The sequence below is a fragment of the Balaenoptera physalus genome (genome assembly GCF_965194825.1).
Source record: "Balaenoptera physalus genome assembly, chromosome: 7".
NCBI lineage: Eukaryota > Metazoa > Chordata > Mammalia > Artiodactyla > Balaenopteridae > Balaenoptera > Balaenoptera physalus.
This window is the reverse complement of record NC_138886.1, coordinates 13,777,814-13,794,732: the sequence shown is the minus strand read 5'-3', so window position 1 is coordinate 13,794,732 and position 16,919 is coordinate 13,777,814. Positions and strand designations below refer to the sequence as shown.

The 16,919-nt window shown below is 38.1% G+C and overlaps 1 protein-coding gene across 1 annotated transcript in view; it reads right to left on the bottom strand.

Annotated features, from left to right (window-relative positions):
* C5 (complement C5) overlaps window positions 1-16,919 on the bottom strand; it is an 81,635-nt gene that overhangs the window by 44,965 nt on the left and 19,751 nt on the right. Inside the window, exons 8-18 of the mRNA XM_082468515.1 lie at window positions 15,417-15,531; window positions 13,710-13,836; window positions 11,352-11,467; window positions 9,602-9,787; window positions 8,189-8,392; window positions 6,693-6,902; window positions 6,422-6,571; window positions 5,221-5,350; window positions 3,796-3,858; window positions 2,493-2,690; window positions 155-245 (exon numbers count right to left, since the gene is read on the bottom strand). Of these exons, the coding sequence (XP_082324641.1) occupies window positions 155-245; window positions 2,493-2,690; window positions 3,796-3,858; window positions 5,221-5,350; window positions 6,422-6,571; window positions 6,693-6,902; window positions 8,189-8,392; window positions 9,602-9,787; window positions 11,352-11,467; window positions 13,710-13,836; window positions 15,417-15,531 (1,590 nt within the window). The remainder of the gene's footprint in view (window positions 1-154; window positions 246-2,492; window positions 2,691-3,795; window positions 3,859-5,220; window positions 5,351-6,421; window positions 6,572-6,692; window positions 6,903-8,188; window positions 8,393-9,601; window positions 9,788-11,351; window positions 11,468-13,709; window positions 13,837-15,416; window positions 15,532-16,919) is intronic.

Genomic DNA, 16,919 nt, shown 5'->3' with positions numbered 1-16,919 from the left:
CTAAAAAAAAAAGAAGTAAAATAAAATTTGACCCAATGGTGGTATCATCTTAACTCTTAAATAAAATATTGGGAAATGGGTAATTTCCAGATTTTTGGTCAGAATATTTGCATCTTCCCATATTTTTCAGAGAAATGTCAGAGAAACGTAATACCTTTTGGGGACATGATGAACTTCCCATAACCAGCTTTCTGGAAAATAAGTCCTTATTTCTGGTTTGGTTACTGGTAAAAGAGTCCTTATATCTGGGGGAAAAAGTATATTTGATTATGGAAAAACAGCATAAATTCTACTTAGAGCTGAATTTTAAAATACGGACATTAATCAATAGCTTAAGCATTTTCGGAAAGGTCAATGAAACATTTTGTTTAGTGATTTCAAAATAGAACAATAAAGGCCTTAGGATTTCTCCACTAGTGGCACTGACAAAATGAATAAAGCATAAAAATATGTTTAATAATTTGTTTTTTAAATTGCTAAATGTTTCATGTTCCGGAAATTATACAAGATACTAATTTAGTCTATAAAGTTATTTGCATTTTAAAAATTGCATAATTGTTTTTATTTTGTAAAATAGGGAGGTTTATATGATTCTCTGCCTTACCTCAGAAATTTATTTATATTTTCTTTAATAAAAATGGACAGAATGTCTGCTTCTGTCCAAGATGCACTGATAGGGACTGGAGTTACCCCTCTGCCTTAAAAAAACTAGAAAACCAGACACAACAGCTTTCAAATACTAGACCATAAGTGAGCCAGGACAGTGATCCCTGAGAAAAGGGAGACAGATTGGGTGAACCCTAAAATTATCCAGGTTTACTGTCTGGAGGCAGTTTACAGGCTTTAGAGCAGGGAGAGAAACCCATACAGACCCTGGCAGAGTTGTAACACCACCCACGGGAATTTGGGAGGCCAAGCTGTCTAGAACAAGGGACAGAGAGGAGGGAGCTACAGAGGCTGAATTCCAGGCAGCTGATGCCAACCCAGATGATTAGAGTTGAAAAACTGGACCACGAAAAATCGATATGTACTAGATTGTTCATAAAAAATACTGCATGTAATAAGCAAAACTCTGAGAACAGCCTAAATATATCTAATAACCTGGTTTTGATAAATGGCCACAAGAATTTATTTCTGCAGAAATGTACCCACTCAGAATGATGACATTTAAGACATACTGTTAAGGGCTTTCCTGGTGGCACAGTGATTAAGAATCCTCCTGCCAATTCAGGGGACACAGGTACGAGCCCCGGTCTGGGAAGATTCCACATGACACGGAACAACTAAGCCCATGCGCCACAACTACTGAGCCTGCGCTCTAGGGCCCGTGAGCCACAACTACTGAGCCCATGTGCCACAGCTACTGAAGCCCGTGCACCTAGAGCCTGTGCTCTGCAACAAGAGAAGCCACCGCAACGAGAAGCCTGTGCACCACAACAAAAGAATAGCCCCCGCTCACCGCAACTAGAGAAAGCCCGTGCACACCAACGAAGACCCAACGCAGCCAAAAATAAATAAATAAATAAATTTTTAAAAAAAGAAAAAAAGTAACAACAACAAAAGACATACTGTTAAGCAAAACAATCAAACAGGATCTGTCACTCTGCTTTTGTTTGTTTTGACTGTATATAAATGAATTGAAAGTCCTAAAAGTTCTGAAAACATGTTAATGAGAGTTCTATAAATTCTGAAAATGTATATTGTGGTTGAAATTGAAATAAGATTTCAACTTTATGTGAGTACATTTAAGGTTATGCTACATTTAGAAATCTTTTGCTATATGTGGTCAGTATAGGTATAAACAGAATCTTTAATGGTTGTAATATCACAGAACCATGGAATTTTAGAACTCAAAGGCATATTAGAGGGCTTCCCCAGTGGCGCAGCGGTTGGGAATCTGCCTGCTAATGCAGGGGGCACGGGTTCGAGCCCTGGTCTGGGAGGATCCCGCATGCCGCGGAGCAACTAGGCCCGTGAGCCACAACTACTGAGCCTGCAGGTCTGGAGCCTGTGCTCTGCAACAAGAGAGGCCACGATAATGAGAGGCCCGCGCACCGCGATGAAGAGTGGCCCCCGCTTGCCACAACTAGAGAAGGCCCTCGCACAGAAACGAAGACCCAACACAGCCAAAAATAAATAAATAAATAAACTTATTTTTTTTAAAAAAAGGCATATTAGAGATCACCTGGCCCAAGCTTCTTGCTTTAAAAATGAGGAGATTGAGGCTCAGAGAGGATAAATAATCATTCACGTTTATAGAATGAGTCAGCTTCAAACTTGCCTGGGTCTTGACTATGGACTAGTGCACCCTACTCTGTACTATATATACCTCTTCTGATTCCCAAAAATGACAACAAAATTTTTTTCTTAACAGCATTTGCAAGTTATCTTTTCTACTTTCCGTTTTAAATAGAGCATGTAAACCACCTTTTTCGGAAGCATAAAATTACATCAAGCTCCCCATATTTTCCAATAGAAAATGTCAAACTTACGTAGCCTTCCCAATTGGATATTTTTATGATGCTCTTCAGCACGGAACTGGCTTGCGATGGCACAACAGTCCTTGAAAGCTTTGACGCATCTTGGGCCTATCGTAATCCGAGCGGCTCGCTGCTCACAGGTTTCATCATCATTACGATAGGCTCCATCATAACAACATTTCTTCAACTTTGCAAATTTGTATTTAGCAGCTGAAATGGTAATAATTCAAGTGCCCTTGATTATGCATAGAGTCAAAACATCTCAGGCTTAGAAAGGCTCTTGAGGGATACTGGATTTCTGCTGTCACAGGACCCCAGCCCCACAACAGCCATGGCTAGTTGACTGTCCAGCCCCACTTTGGAACTACCCTAGGAATGGGAGAATGTGGCCTCATAAGGTAGTCCACTCTGATTTGCACTAAATGGTTAAGGGCTTCCTGCAACTAAGCTGAGTACTGACTTTTGAAACTGGTGCCTTGGGTTCAGCACCCTTTGAGTAAAATAAGTTAATGATCTGAGAAGCCTGCAAATATCTGAAGATAGTTACCATCACTATACAAGTATGTTCTTCTTCAAGCTAAATATCCTATTGTTTTCAAACGTTTCTTGTGGTTTGTGGTTTCAAACATTTCTTCACCAGTGGCATCTTTCCTCATCATAAGTGCTTCGATTAATCAGTATCTCTCTTTTCATATCATTAAAACTTAGAATGAAGGTTAGAATTAAAATGACTCATATACAGATGGAAAGTATTATTGTACTACTATAAACATCTTATTAGTTGAGCTCAGGGCACTGACTCCTGGTTCAATGTTCTTTCTATTGTAACATTGCCAATTATCATATCTCTGTTTAAATAATACTTAAAAATAATTTCTGTTGGGATTATTTCCCCCCCACCAAATAATCTAAAATACTCTTAACTGTTAAATGCATGCAATAAGAGATAGACTTCCAGGTATATCTCAAAGTTACTTAAATCATGGATTTTGTTAGAATAAAATGGAAGAATGTGATTTTAATTACTAGATGAAGTTTGCAGAGAGGAAATATTTGTGACAAATAAAAGTTAATCTTTTATATTTTAGAGATAGAAATAACAAAGACTTATTCCCTCAGATTAAGGTTATGGCAAATGAACTATTGGATTAATTTGGATTAACCTTTCCAGGGGAGGTGAGCTAGATGTCTGTACATATCTTTCTTTTCACCCATTCTATTTGAATTAGGAGAAATTAGATAATGTTTACTTTTCTCCAGCTTTTGAATGACACGATCATAACCTTTTGACAATCACATGAAACTTTTAGAGTACCTTCTTCCTCTATCTTCTTTTGCAGCATTCTTTTTGGCCTGAGAATTTCTTTACAAGGTTCATCTGTTTTAAAAAGATAAAGAAAAAGAAGGGGAAAAAGGAGATAAAATCTCAAAAACTACAAAATTCCCTGAAATTATTTAACTTTTTAAAACATTCACATCATTCATTCAACAAATACTGAGAGCCTGCTTTCGACTAGGCACCGCACACCACACATCTCAATATGACTTGTTTGTAGAGGAGCTCACAATCTATTGTCACACAGCTTGACTTGTTTGATCTGAATTTGGTTTTGAATCCTGCAACCTTTTTGATCCACTGATTACAAGGAAATATCTAAGCTTTTAGAGTGAGCCATGTTTCTGTTAGGTATGGTATTTTAATTATTTTTGGTGTTTATATTACTGCAAATAATAGTATCATGTATAATTATGAACAATTTTAAAACCACAGAAAGAAGATGATTAAGATGTGGTCCTTGGGCTTCCCTGGTGGCGCAGCGGTTGAGAATCTGCCTGCCAATGCAGGGGACACGGGTTCGAGCCCTGGTCTGGGAAGATCCCACATGCCACGGAGCAACTGGGCCCGTGAGCCACAATTACTGAGCCTGCGTGTCTGGAGCCTGTGCTCCACAGCAAGAGAGGCCGCGATAGTGAGAGGCCCGCGCACCGCGATGAAGAGAGGCCCCGCTTGCCACAACTAGAGAAAGCCCTCGCACAGAAACGAAGACCCAACACAGCAAAAATAAATAAATAAATAAAATTAAGAAGTGTTGTAAGGAAGGTTTAATTTAAAAAAAAAAAAAAAAGAAGTTAGGCAACAGAAACATTAAAAAAAAAAAAAAAAAAAAAGATGTGGTCCTTGCCCTTAAAGAGCTCCCAGTGCAGTGACTGAGACAAGATGTGTAATTATGTGTAAGAACGTACAGTGATGAACTGCTATAAATAGATCTAGTCCTCCCTATAGTATTCCCCCTATTAAAGGAGGAGGCAATGATCAATTCTATATGGGGAAGAGGCCAAATCAAGGAGATGATTCTTCTTCTAGCTTCTCCAGGCTAATAAAAGGGAAAGCAGTCCTAATAAGGAAAGGCCCAAAGATGTAAAATAGCTTAGTGCCACCCATAACTAACTTGGTTCTGTATGGCTTAGACATAAGGTCATGTAGAGTGAGATGAGAAACAGCTGGAAAGAGCTGGCGAGAGGATCGTGGAAGGCCTTGAGTATTACAGTAAAGAATTCGTACTTTATCTTGAAGGCTAATGAAACATTTTATACAGAGGCGTTACCTAGTCATGTCATTATAAGATCAGTGTAGAGAATATTCTGGAGGAGGGACAAAAATGAGGTCTGGGAGGCAAATCATCCGTGTAAATTTCAGTAATCAATTTGAAGAATAAACGAAAAGTACTGAGTGTTTTACCATTTTCTTGGGCGTTATCTGCGTTTGCGTTGGTTAGGAAGGTGAGTCCAGCCAGGTGGAATACATCTGCATTGTTGCGGCCACCACCTGCCCCGCAGCCCAGGTCATTCTTCTCTAAAGTTTCAAATACCTGTCCAGAGGTAGTTAGTTAATTTCATAATTCTTAGGGATTAACTAAAGGCAAAATGGTGAGCCTATTCAGACGTGGAAATCATTCCTATGAAAAACTAAAGGTACAAGTTGTTACATGGTTCTAACAAATCTGTGAAATGCACAGCCCACTCATTTATCAAATGGGCAAAGACCAAATTTCCCAACTGCATTCCTTTAGTTTGTCCTTTTGTATTTAGAAATACATACCTATTCAAAATTAAATCAAGAACTAAGTCTTAAGCTTTGATGAGGTGATTCTTTGAAGTCGACCCCATGCTGTTTTGTACACAGATTGCATACTGTGATCAATATAATGTCCAAAAATGAATAAATGAGTGAATATATGAATAAATGAATTAATAAACAAGCTAATTTTTAAGTCGCTAAAAGAAAAAAAGAGCACAATCTCTTGTATTTTGGGGAAGAGGGCTCTAGGTTCTAAGTGGGTGAGAACTTGTTTGCGGGGGCAGGCTTTTTCCAGTTTTAATTTTGACCCCAAATGTTTTTTCCTTTCTGAATGTTTTTAACTTAATAGTTTCTCAGTTCTGTCTTCCTCCTTCAAAGAAATTCAAGCCTAGAAAATAGAAGCAGAGCTTAGGGGAGATAAATGGGAACTTAGGGGAAGTGAATCACTTTCAGATTCTTCTGGGCCACAGATTTTAATGAGTAAAAAAAGGACACAAAACCCAAAAAACCCCCAGTGGTTGCCTATTCATTCTTCTCTGTTGCTGCTACTATAAAGCTCCCTGCTCCCAAATCTCCAAACCCTCCCAATCAATGGCACTTTGCCCATGAATGTAATTGCTATCATGGCATATGTTTTTAAAGTGCTTAATTCCATACTTGGAAAAGTAAAAATGGACAGACCTGGGTTTTAGAGACTAACGTGAGGATGGCTTACCTTCCTAAGAGTCACTGTTTTGAGTAGATTACAGAAAAGCAGGTCTAGTCTTCCCTTAATTCTTCCCCCACGACTTACCCTAGTGGCCACACTTTGTGAAGCACTGCATAGGGCCACCCCAGTAACCAAGGCCATGCACTACTTAACTCTTTCCAGGGGTTTCTTGGCTGTTCTTTGCACCCCGTATATAGCACTGTCCACTGCCATTAAAGCCACCCAGGAATCCAACTCAGTCGCCATATTAAGAGATACATGTTGGCCAGGGGAATATGTATCTGTACTTGGAGACAGATGAACCTATAAGGTCATTTGAAAGAGAAAATATCATTTGTATGACACAAAAACTTCACAGATAGCTGCATTTACAGCCCCTTTATTCAGAAGAAAGTTGGATTGTGACTTACAGTTTGTGGCTTACCTGGAGCTGGTTGCCACACTTTTCTTCAATATTTAACCAGACTGAGTCGGACACTAATTCTGCAGTCTGTTCTCCTGTAACAATGTAATAGACCAGGAGACGAGCTGAAGGAACCATGTTCTGTGTCACTGGAATGTTTATACTTTGATAATCTGAATCTGAAAGTTTATCCCTTGTGCCAAAGTGAACGATTTTGCCCTTGGATAAAATCTAAAAATAAACAGCAGTAGCAACAGTAATTACAAAAACAAAACATTTGCTTCAGGATGGAGCTTGGAGCTGGAGTAGAAATTACGTTAAAGAAAAAGAAAGTTAACACTGTATGGGCCTACTATGTGCCAGGAACTTTACATTTAATTAACTCTTTTAGTTCCCATAATAACCAGAAGGATAGGAATACTATCTCCATTGTGCAGATAAAGGGACTGAGGTTCAGGAATTAACTAAATGTCATACTGATTTCAGTTCAAAACCACCTAGCTACGAATTCAGAGAGCTAAAATTTGACCTCAAATCTGTTTGAAGTCATCACACTGTCATTAACATCTCCTTGTTTAGTTGATTAAAAAATATAGATGAGGAGGTAGAGTGCATTTTATTTTTCCCTAATTTCTGGCCTTAAGTTTTAAAGCCAGAGATTAGGTTCTAAATTGGAGGTGTAAGTTTAAAAAAATAAAACCCTAAAAATCATATGAAGCCAAAATGTCCTCAAAGATCCCTTAAATTGTCCTTAGAGAACAGGACTGTATATGTGGTTTTGGTACGTAGTCCCTAAACAAGTCCCCTAATTATTCATCAGTCAGTATGGTCCTCATTTATTTTTTAATTTCTTCTTCAAAACTGTTGAAAAAAATCATCATCACCTGTTTGGCCTGATCATCAGAATAATTAATTCCATTTCTTGGGTAACTGTCAGGAAACCCTTAACCTTTTTCTTACATTCTTTCCTACCTTTCACTGACAGCCTTGACTGACACCTCCGTTTAATTTAAGTGATGTAACAGGGATGTTGCTGGAGCAGGTATGATATGACTCAACCCTTAAGAGCAGGATTTGGGTCCCCTCTTTTTTCCAATGAAATGCACATATTTTAAATGGGTCTAGGCGTGTAATCTTTGGCCATGAAGTAGAGCAGAGGTAATGTGAGAATTTAATCAGGGTCTCTCTATGGAGGAATCAGGCTGTCTTTGGTGAAAGGCATATAACACAGAGTCAGAGGTTCCCAGGTCTAATCTAATCACCACTTTCCTCTTCCCAGCTGAGTGACTGTAGTGAGTCTTTAACCTCTTTGTCCCTCAGTTTCCTCATCTGTGAAGTAGTCATGAAAATCATGCCCTGTCTCAAGGGCTTTTGAAAAACTGATTATCAAATTAGATGATGTTTTTGAAAGTGCTTTGTAAGAATATATGTAAGGGATCATTCTAACGCTTTCCTATAAGCAAAGGAAAATCAGGTGGGAGAATAGATAGATATAAATCTTTCATTATTATACTTACCAAGTAATTATAGTGAGTTATTTTGTCAATATATGGACTTCTGGGGGTAACAACAATATTCAGATGTTCTCCCACAAGCAAAGGTTTATAGTTTTCAGTCCAGTCAATATAAAGATAACTTTGGCTGAGAGATGAATATGCTATTGCTCGGTAATCTTTGCTGGCCTGATTTTCTTCTGGAAGATCTGGGTCCTCAGTCCTGACCTGAAAAGGAAAAAAGTAAAAAATGATACATGGACTGTGATGTAATGTTTTCCGTGAAACATACATTTTCAATTCCTTTCTTTGCTTTATAAATTTGTAAAATTCACAACACCAAATTCTAAAGAAAAAAGAAATCCATTACTCCAATGTGTTTGTACAGCTGCAGTATCAAGTAACTTTACAAAGGCTATGGACAATAATTGGGATAATATGGGATTGTGGGCCATGGTGGGAAAGTCTGGTGAAGTGAAGAGAGAAAGATGCTCGTGGAACAAATATTGGCACCCTTCCTGAAGTGTCATGGTGAGTTGGGGACTCCTTTTCCTATGGGTTGGAAGGGTAGCAGTGGGGAGGTCCTGAGGACTGGGGACAGGAGTCGTGAATGGATATCACACAGACTCTCTGGCCCAGTTTCATTGTGAAGTCGTGGCACAGAGAAGGGCTTACAAACAGAGTGGGGCAGAAATGATATCATGGCACCAATATCGGCCTTCGACAGCAGAGGGGTTGGTTAATAGCTCATGCTCTGGAGTGAGATAGGCATTGGTTTGCCTCTTGAGTACCATCATTTATTAAGTCTGGATAAGTTATTTAACCATAAGAAAGGTTAAAAGCCTCTGTTTCCTCAGCTGCAAAATGGTTAGCACAATGCCTAGCACTTCATACGGGCTCAGTAGATGATAGTGTGAATCTATGCCTGCTGGGGTCACTGACATGCATTACTAACTTACTCATTTTTTATTTGGGATTGGGAACCTAAATATTATTTGCTGGGAGAGAAGACTATTAAGGAGCTCTAAGGTAGAGTGATTCATACAGCTGGAAAAAAGAGAGGCTTCCACGTTTGGCTCTTTTGTGGCCCTGAAAAGAGATAAAAAGTTGGGGGGTGGGAAACAGAGAATATTTCTATCACTGATTTCCACTGCTATACCTATTTTGATACTTCTAGATTCTAATACAATCTTACAGATATGAGAGAAAATAATTCACCCCAAATAAAAAATTGATAGATTTATCTTCCTCAAGGACCATTCAATGAATTTGCAGATTGCCTCTGGTGCTTTTTTTTTCTTTTTTTGGATGCAAAATTGTGGAACTGTTCACTGGACTCATGTATAAAATCTGCCGCATTTGTTCTGCACATTGGCCAAAACACACAGTCAAAAGTACACACTGTCCCAGAAAATTTAACAGGAGAATTCAGCTCACTTTAAACTCCAGCACCGTCACTTCAGATGGGAGATTCACCACAAAAGAAGCTACTCCATCACTGGAATGTGTTACACTTTGCTTTGACTCCAAGTCGGATGTCTCCTGGTTTACATCGAGCACTTGTGCACTCAGGGTCACCGGGACCCCTCCTACCAAATGGTCAAGTGAATCCTTAACCTGCACCTGTTTGTCAGAACAGTCCAAATTCATTTCAAGAGCTCATCACTTCTTTTAAAGCATAACAATTCTGAAATAATTTTCCCTCCTCCTCACCAATGTATAAATTATTCATATTCAATTCAGGAAAAAGAAGCATTTTCTCAGCTTATATATAGAAAGGTTTAATCTTATTTAGTTAAATCATTCTTGAATGGATTCCCCTGTATATAGAGAAGACTCAGAATATAAATATCATCACATTAGGTCTGCCAAGTAGATGTGATAAGGTCTTCTGCTATTTAATTTCTGTGTGTGTTCAATTGGTTGAGAACTGGATAAAGGAAAAAATGAGGCAATCACTTCTGGGAATGATTCTCTTGGATATGAGAAATAATAAATGCATCTTTTTTTTCTCAAACTCTACCTCTCATTGCCATGCATATGGACATATAGAATTTCCACAAAGATATATTTTATATTATTTATTTGTATATGTGATATGAAATATATAAAATATATTTTAAAATAATAAATTCTATATAGTGACATATTTTGTGATCTTGTATTATATATTATATTAATATACTCCATAATATATTATAAATTACCATATGCATTATATAGTAATATGTTATATATTATTAAATATGTTGTATATATAATAAGAAGTTATAAGCATGTCCAAAGCTTGCTTGTGGTCTAGTAAATTTTTTTCTCTTAAAGGCCAGTGACCTACGGTAAGTAATAAATAACCCATTTTAATTATCCTAAAGTTGATTTTTAAAAGCAACACATCTTCAAAGAATAAAAAAATTCTACTCTAGCTTTGTAAAAGATAGGGAATAAAAATGTCCATTTTATAAATATAATAAAACATATATGTAATAGACCATGTTTTATATTATATATAATAAGATATAGAATACTAATCTTCAATAAAATATAATTAAAAGGTCAAATGAATGTTTTAACTCCATACTATCAGCATTTTAAAAAGGAAAAGTGGAAGAAGGAGAGAAAATATTGTAAAGGAGAAAAAAAAACATAGAGAAAAGAGTCAGGGACAGACAGAAAGTGTCAAGATGGAAAGGATGGAGAACAATACAGAGAGATGAGATCAGACAGAGTTATGTACAAAGAGAATGCAGAGTGAAAAGCACAGAAATGCGCCCTCAGAGACACACAGGAAGTAAAAAATGGTGAGAGAAAGGGGTTTATTTTCAAGGAATGCTATCTCTGTCTTAAGACTTTTAAAGAGCACGTTGCCAAATAATTTTAAACTTTAGTGTTTTTTGAGCTATAAACTTATGGGTTTTATTTACATATCATTTAATGCAATGCTCATTTAGGGAATGCTTAACACAGGCTATCTTACTAAATAGTGATACTGCCCTAAGGGTCGATATCATCCCCAAGGCTGAAGCTGGCTTGCAGTTTCCCACCGCCCGCCACATAGTCGGAGGGGCAGATTTCACACACAGAACGAGTTCCCTCTGTGATTTGCCTCTCCATCATCCTTCTTTCATTTGCCACCCCCATATTTTTAGAAAAAGATAATCACATTCAGCAGTTTCCCCCCATCATCTACCTTGACAGAAAATGGAATCCCAGGCTTCACAAAAAGAGGAGTAGCAACCAAATTCAGTTTGTAGGGAGAAAGGACATATTTGATGCCAGGAATTTCTGCTTCTTCAGAAAATCCACCTAAAGAAATGACAAGGATTACGTTGACCTTTTTTAGGAGTGTACTGATCTGTGTGGGGAGCTATTTTGTGTTCATATGTCTCCACAGACCTACTCATTCATTCATTCACTCCATTCCTGCACTCATTCATTTACCAACAGCAAGTAGGATATGGGTCTTGGTTCAGAGGGGCAGTGCAGAGAAGAGTCTAAACTCTTCTCAGGAGTTTCCAAAGCCTTACGCACAAGGCTTGTGGGCAGAGATGGTCCTTGTGGAAGTAGAGCAATAGGATTGGACCGAGGAAGAATTCGAGGAAGGGACACCACTTTTCACCAGTGGCCTGAGTTTCAGTTAAATATGTATAAGGCATTAAGGAGAGAAGAAAGGGTAGGCCAGAGACTAAGGAGAGAAGAAAGGGTAGGCCAGAGACTAAGCCTTACAGGGCATTCACCTTTAGAGAGCAGGGATATGGAGAGAAGTGGAGAAGACATAAAAGGAGAGCTTGAGGTAGAGAGAACCCAGAGGGTCTACTGGCAAGACCCCAATAGTGTTTGTTACCCATTAGCTAAAACTTAAGCTAAACTATTAAGAGTGATATACAAAGCTCTAGTATCCCCAAACTCCTTTCCAGTATTACATCCCTAATACCCCTACATATATATCCTATACTTCAGGAAAGGAATAATCTGCTATTCTCAAAGGTCAAGCTTCACCTCCCACTCTTGGTATGTTCACTCTGTGAAGGGTGGCCCACTTCATCCTGGTTGTTATCCCTGCCTCAAAACCCTACTTATCTTTCAAGACAAGACCAATCATCTTCAGGACACCGTTCTTGGTTGCTCAACAATCACCTAGGAGCTCATCTTCTTCTGAAGGTCAGTAGCATTAAGCACTTTTCTTAGAGCACATATGGAATTCCTTGTTGTTCAGAGTTCTTTGTTTACTTGTCTTATAGCTAATGCTTGTTTGTAAACCACTTGAGTACTGGGATTACGCATCATTAATATTTGTAAGCCTGCATATTTATCAGCACTCTTTGCATACCTAATAAATATTGCTTAAACTGAATTTGTTTGTAATAAATTGAGAAAAATAAAAGTAAGAAAGAAACATTAAAACAATGTCAAAAACACAGCCAGGGCAGGGAGTATAAAGTCATCATCATTCTCCCACATCTATTGAGCATCAGATGCATACAAAGTGCTTAGTAACTCGATAATTACCTCAATTCTTCATTCTGCTACCCCAGAAGGACAAATTTAAAGAGATGGAACGGGACTTAGGAATAATTTGGTCTAACAGTCATTTTATTGAAAAAAAAAGTGGCCTCAGTGTGGTTAAATTATTTGTTCAAGGTTGGTTGGGGATTAAATATAGACCTGAAAATATAAGTTACATTAGTAATCAAGACATATCAGAAGTAAGACAAAGTAACCCAACTTGGAGTAATAATTAATAACTATTAAAACCATTGGAGTGAGGATTAAGAGTACTAGACAAGGTGTTAAGAATGCTAAGAAAGAAGTAGGTGGAGAAAAGAAGGAGGAGGAGAAAGGAGGAGAAGGAAGGAAGAGGCGGAGGAGGGAGGATGAGGAAGAGGGAGGAGGGGGAGGACAAAAAGGAGGAGGGAAGGGTGAAGGGGAAGGGGGAGGATGAGGAGGAGGGGGAAGGGGGAGGATGAGGAGGAGGAGGAAGAAGAGGTGCTGTTTTAAGTGCTTTGCATATACTGACTCTTTGATCCTCACCATAACCCTATGAGGGATATGCTATTATTGGATCTATTTTAGAAACATTACCTCCAATTTTAGATAGAATTATTGACTATTACAGAAGAAAAGGGTTTTAGGATGCACTTTGTTCAACTCCATCATTGTACAGCTAAGGGGACAAAAACAATGATAGTAGTAATAACTTTCATTTGCATGGTAATTTATCAAATGTTTTTACACCCATAATCTCTTTGATTTTGATTCTTACTGGGTGAGAAAATCGGGGTGCCAGATGTTCACGTCAGATAAGGTGCAGACCCACTTGGAATACCAAATGGGCAGGTGTTATCCCATTCTTGCCAGTGAGGCAATAGAGACACAGTGACTAGGGGGTGGCAGAGCTATACTCTAATCCCAGTTTTTAATGATGTAAAAAATAAAACTTAACTATAAAAGGAAGTAAACTGTGAAAGAACTGTAGAAATTATTTGTACCTTGAATATGCTGTCTAAATATTTCCCAAGAGAAAGTTTAAAAAAAAAACCAAACTCACCTGTAGACTCTATGACTGTCACACCAATATAAAGGTACTTGTTGTTTAAATCTTCTAGACTGCCATAGGACAATTCTTTAATTGCTGTTTCAGAGTCAAATGTGACTCGAGCAATTCCATTTATCAACTGTTTAAAGGGGGAAAATGAAAGAGTTATTTCACAGAAGAATTTATAAGGAAAAAATGAACAAAATGTGCCTTTACTAGCCTCTCAATTGAAGACAAATGTCAGAGGAATGCTTTATCGTCACCACTAAAGAGTAAATGAGTCCACAGTTAAGCCCAGAATGTTATTTTCTAATCTATTTGTTTAGAATTTTGACACGGAAGAGTCTTAAACATCATTTGATTCCACAGGTCTTTTTTGTACTAGCTGGCAAAGATGACTTCTTCCAATCACTGAGTCATTCATCTTTCTAGAGCTCTCAGCTTACTTTTGTTCTTAACTGAGAGTTTATGGGGTTTTATGATATTTACTTTGTACTTTGCTGCTTATATCTTGAAACGCTAATTTAAAAACACACAATGGGTAATGGGATATGGGGTTAAGTCACATGATATTATTTAATTATTAACCACAACAGTAAAATATATTTTGCCTTCTTTTTTCTTCTGAGATTGAGTGCTATGAGGCCAGGGATTTTGTCTTATGTAGCTTTAAATCTCAGCATCTAACATAGAATCTTGCATTAAAAAGAGGCATTTAATTTATATCTTAAAGAAATAAAACTGTCTCTTGAAAGAACAAAGGCTAAATTACTGATGATACAAACTATGTGGATATGCAGCAGTGAGCAACATGACATGAACCCTTACCATCCACAGTATAATGTAAAGAACACTGAATTAGAGAAAAGGGGACCAGGGCTCTACTCTGAGCTCCAGCAACCACTAGCCCTTAACCATGGACCAATAACTTCCCAGTGAGTTCATTCATTCACTTATAAATTTTTATAGAGCACCTACTTTTTGCCATGAATGAGGCTGTCTCTGGGCATACAATGGGAATGATTCAGACCCCCAAAGAGTTTTGCATAGAGAATGATAGAGAAGTAAATAAACCATTACAATAAGAAGGGTTTCTCAGCACTATTGACATTTTGGACAGGATAATTCTTTGTTGTGGGGCACTGCCCTGAAGGAGTTTCACAGCATCCCTGGCCTCTACCCACTAAGTGCCCGTATGATCCTCTTCCCCAGTTGTGACAACCACAAATGTCTCTGGACATTACCAAATGTCCCCTTGGGGGTAAAAATCATCCCTGGTTGAGAACCACTGCAATAAAGTGTGAAACGTGCTCCACTGAGAGCGACTCAAGGCCTGAGGGAGTAGAAAGTGTGTCTACATTGAGACAAAGAATGAGAAGGAATTAGCTGGGCAAAGAAGAGGCAGGAGGGGACAAAGAGAAAGAGCATTCCCAAGCAGAAGGAGCAGCTCTGCAAAGACCTGGAGGCAAGAGAGACTAGGGTAATTTTGAGAAACTGGAGTGACCAGTGCAAGGGAGAAGAAAGGGAGAGATGGGCTGGCGAGGGGAGCTGATGCCAAGGAAAGTGAACTTTATCCTAAGGATAGTGAAAAACCAACGGAGGATTTTAAGTTTCAATTTCCACACCTATATAAAATGAGAGATTGGACTAGATGATTCTGAAGTCACTTTCCATCTCTAGCATTCATGATGGATCTTTAGGTACAAGTGAACCTCTTACCGTTGTGCTTTGCATTGCTTTTTGCATCATTTCTTTTTGATTATCTTTTAAGTCTTCTCTTATTCCAAAAGAGATATAAACGTCAGCCTCGTTGATGACTTTATTATAAAAATATCTGTCAAACAATCATACCATAAAATTGTTTTGCTAACAGGGTTACAATAATAAAATCTGGATAAAATATAACAATTCAAAATTACATAAAGCACTTGATACACTTTAAAGTGCCTTCCATCCACTGTTATATTTCATCCTCATAAAGTTACAATAATAAAGCCAAAGTACAGATTTTTATTACTATGTGCTAGATGAAAAAAACTGATCTTGAGGAGATCAAAAGAGTCAGGTCTGGGGCCCTTTCTTACAGGACACATCACTTCCTCAATGATTTTGATACCAGCGGAGAGCTGCTCTTTATCTTCTTTTATGTCTTTAAAAGCAGCATGTCTGATCTCACAGTTATATGTTCTTTTTTAAAATTCTAACTGCATATTTCCTTTTTTAGTTTAGAATTAAAGTAATAATAAAGAAAACTTTCTGCACAGCAAATACTATAGCAAGAGCTAACTTTCCTTATTCATAGTTTGAACAAAAAAAGTAAGTCTCTCCATTAAAAGAAGTCAATTTCTACAATTCTCTGTCAAGTGAGCCTTTTATGCTGGTTTAGATTAAGGGACAAACACTCTATTTGAGCAATAAATGCTAGTAAGAGAGGCAGTATAGGGTAGCATTTGAGGGCATGGATTCTGGAACGAGACAGGCCAAGTGACTTACTAGCTGTATGATCTTGGGCAAATTACTTAACATTTATGTACCTCCGTTTTTCCATTTGTAATGTGGGGATAGTAACAGTATCTACCTCATAGAGTTTTCATAAAGCTTAAATGAGCTAATATATACAGAGTGCTTTCAAAAGTGCCTGACACATATAGTTATATAAATTGGTTAATGTTATTAATAACTACAGTATATTGTCATTTTTAAATGACCTAAGCTTTTGTGGTAGATTGCTTGCAAAAATAACCCCAATTCTCCACCTCCCCATGTATCCACCACTTTTGCAGCTCCTTGGGTGTGAAGGGAGTCTATTTCCTTTGCACTGGTCTTGTAATTTGCTTTGGTCAAAAGAATGTGTTGGAAGTGATGGTGTGCCAGTCCCAAAGTGTAAACCTCAAGAGGACTTTTATGCTCCCATTTTCTCTCTTTGAGCATTGCTGCTGTTACAGGCTAGCCAGTTGGTTGATGAGAAACACACAAGGTCCAATCATCCTTGTAGCTTCAGTCAACTGCTAGCCAGCTGCCAGGCATGTGAGTAAGACCTCCGTAAACCAGCTGGCCCCCAGCTGACCTGCCAACTGACTACAGGCACATGGGCGAGCCCCACTGAAGTCGGCCTGGCCCAGGTCAGCAGAACTGCCCAGCTGACTCGTAAATGGCTATGGTTTTAAGGCATTGGATCTTAGAGTAGTTATGCAGCATTAGCTGGCTGATTAAGCCATTAAA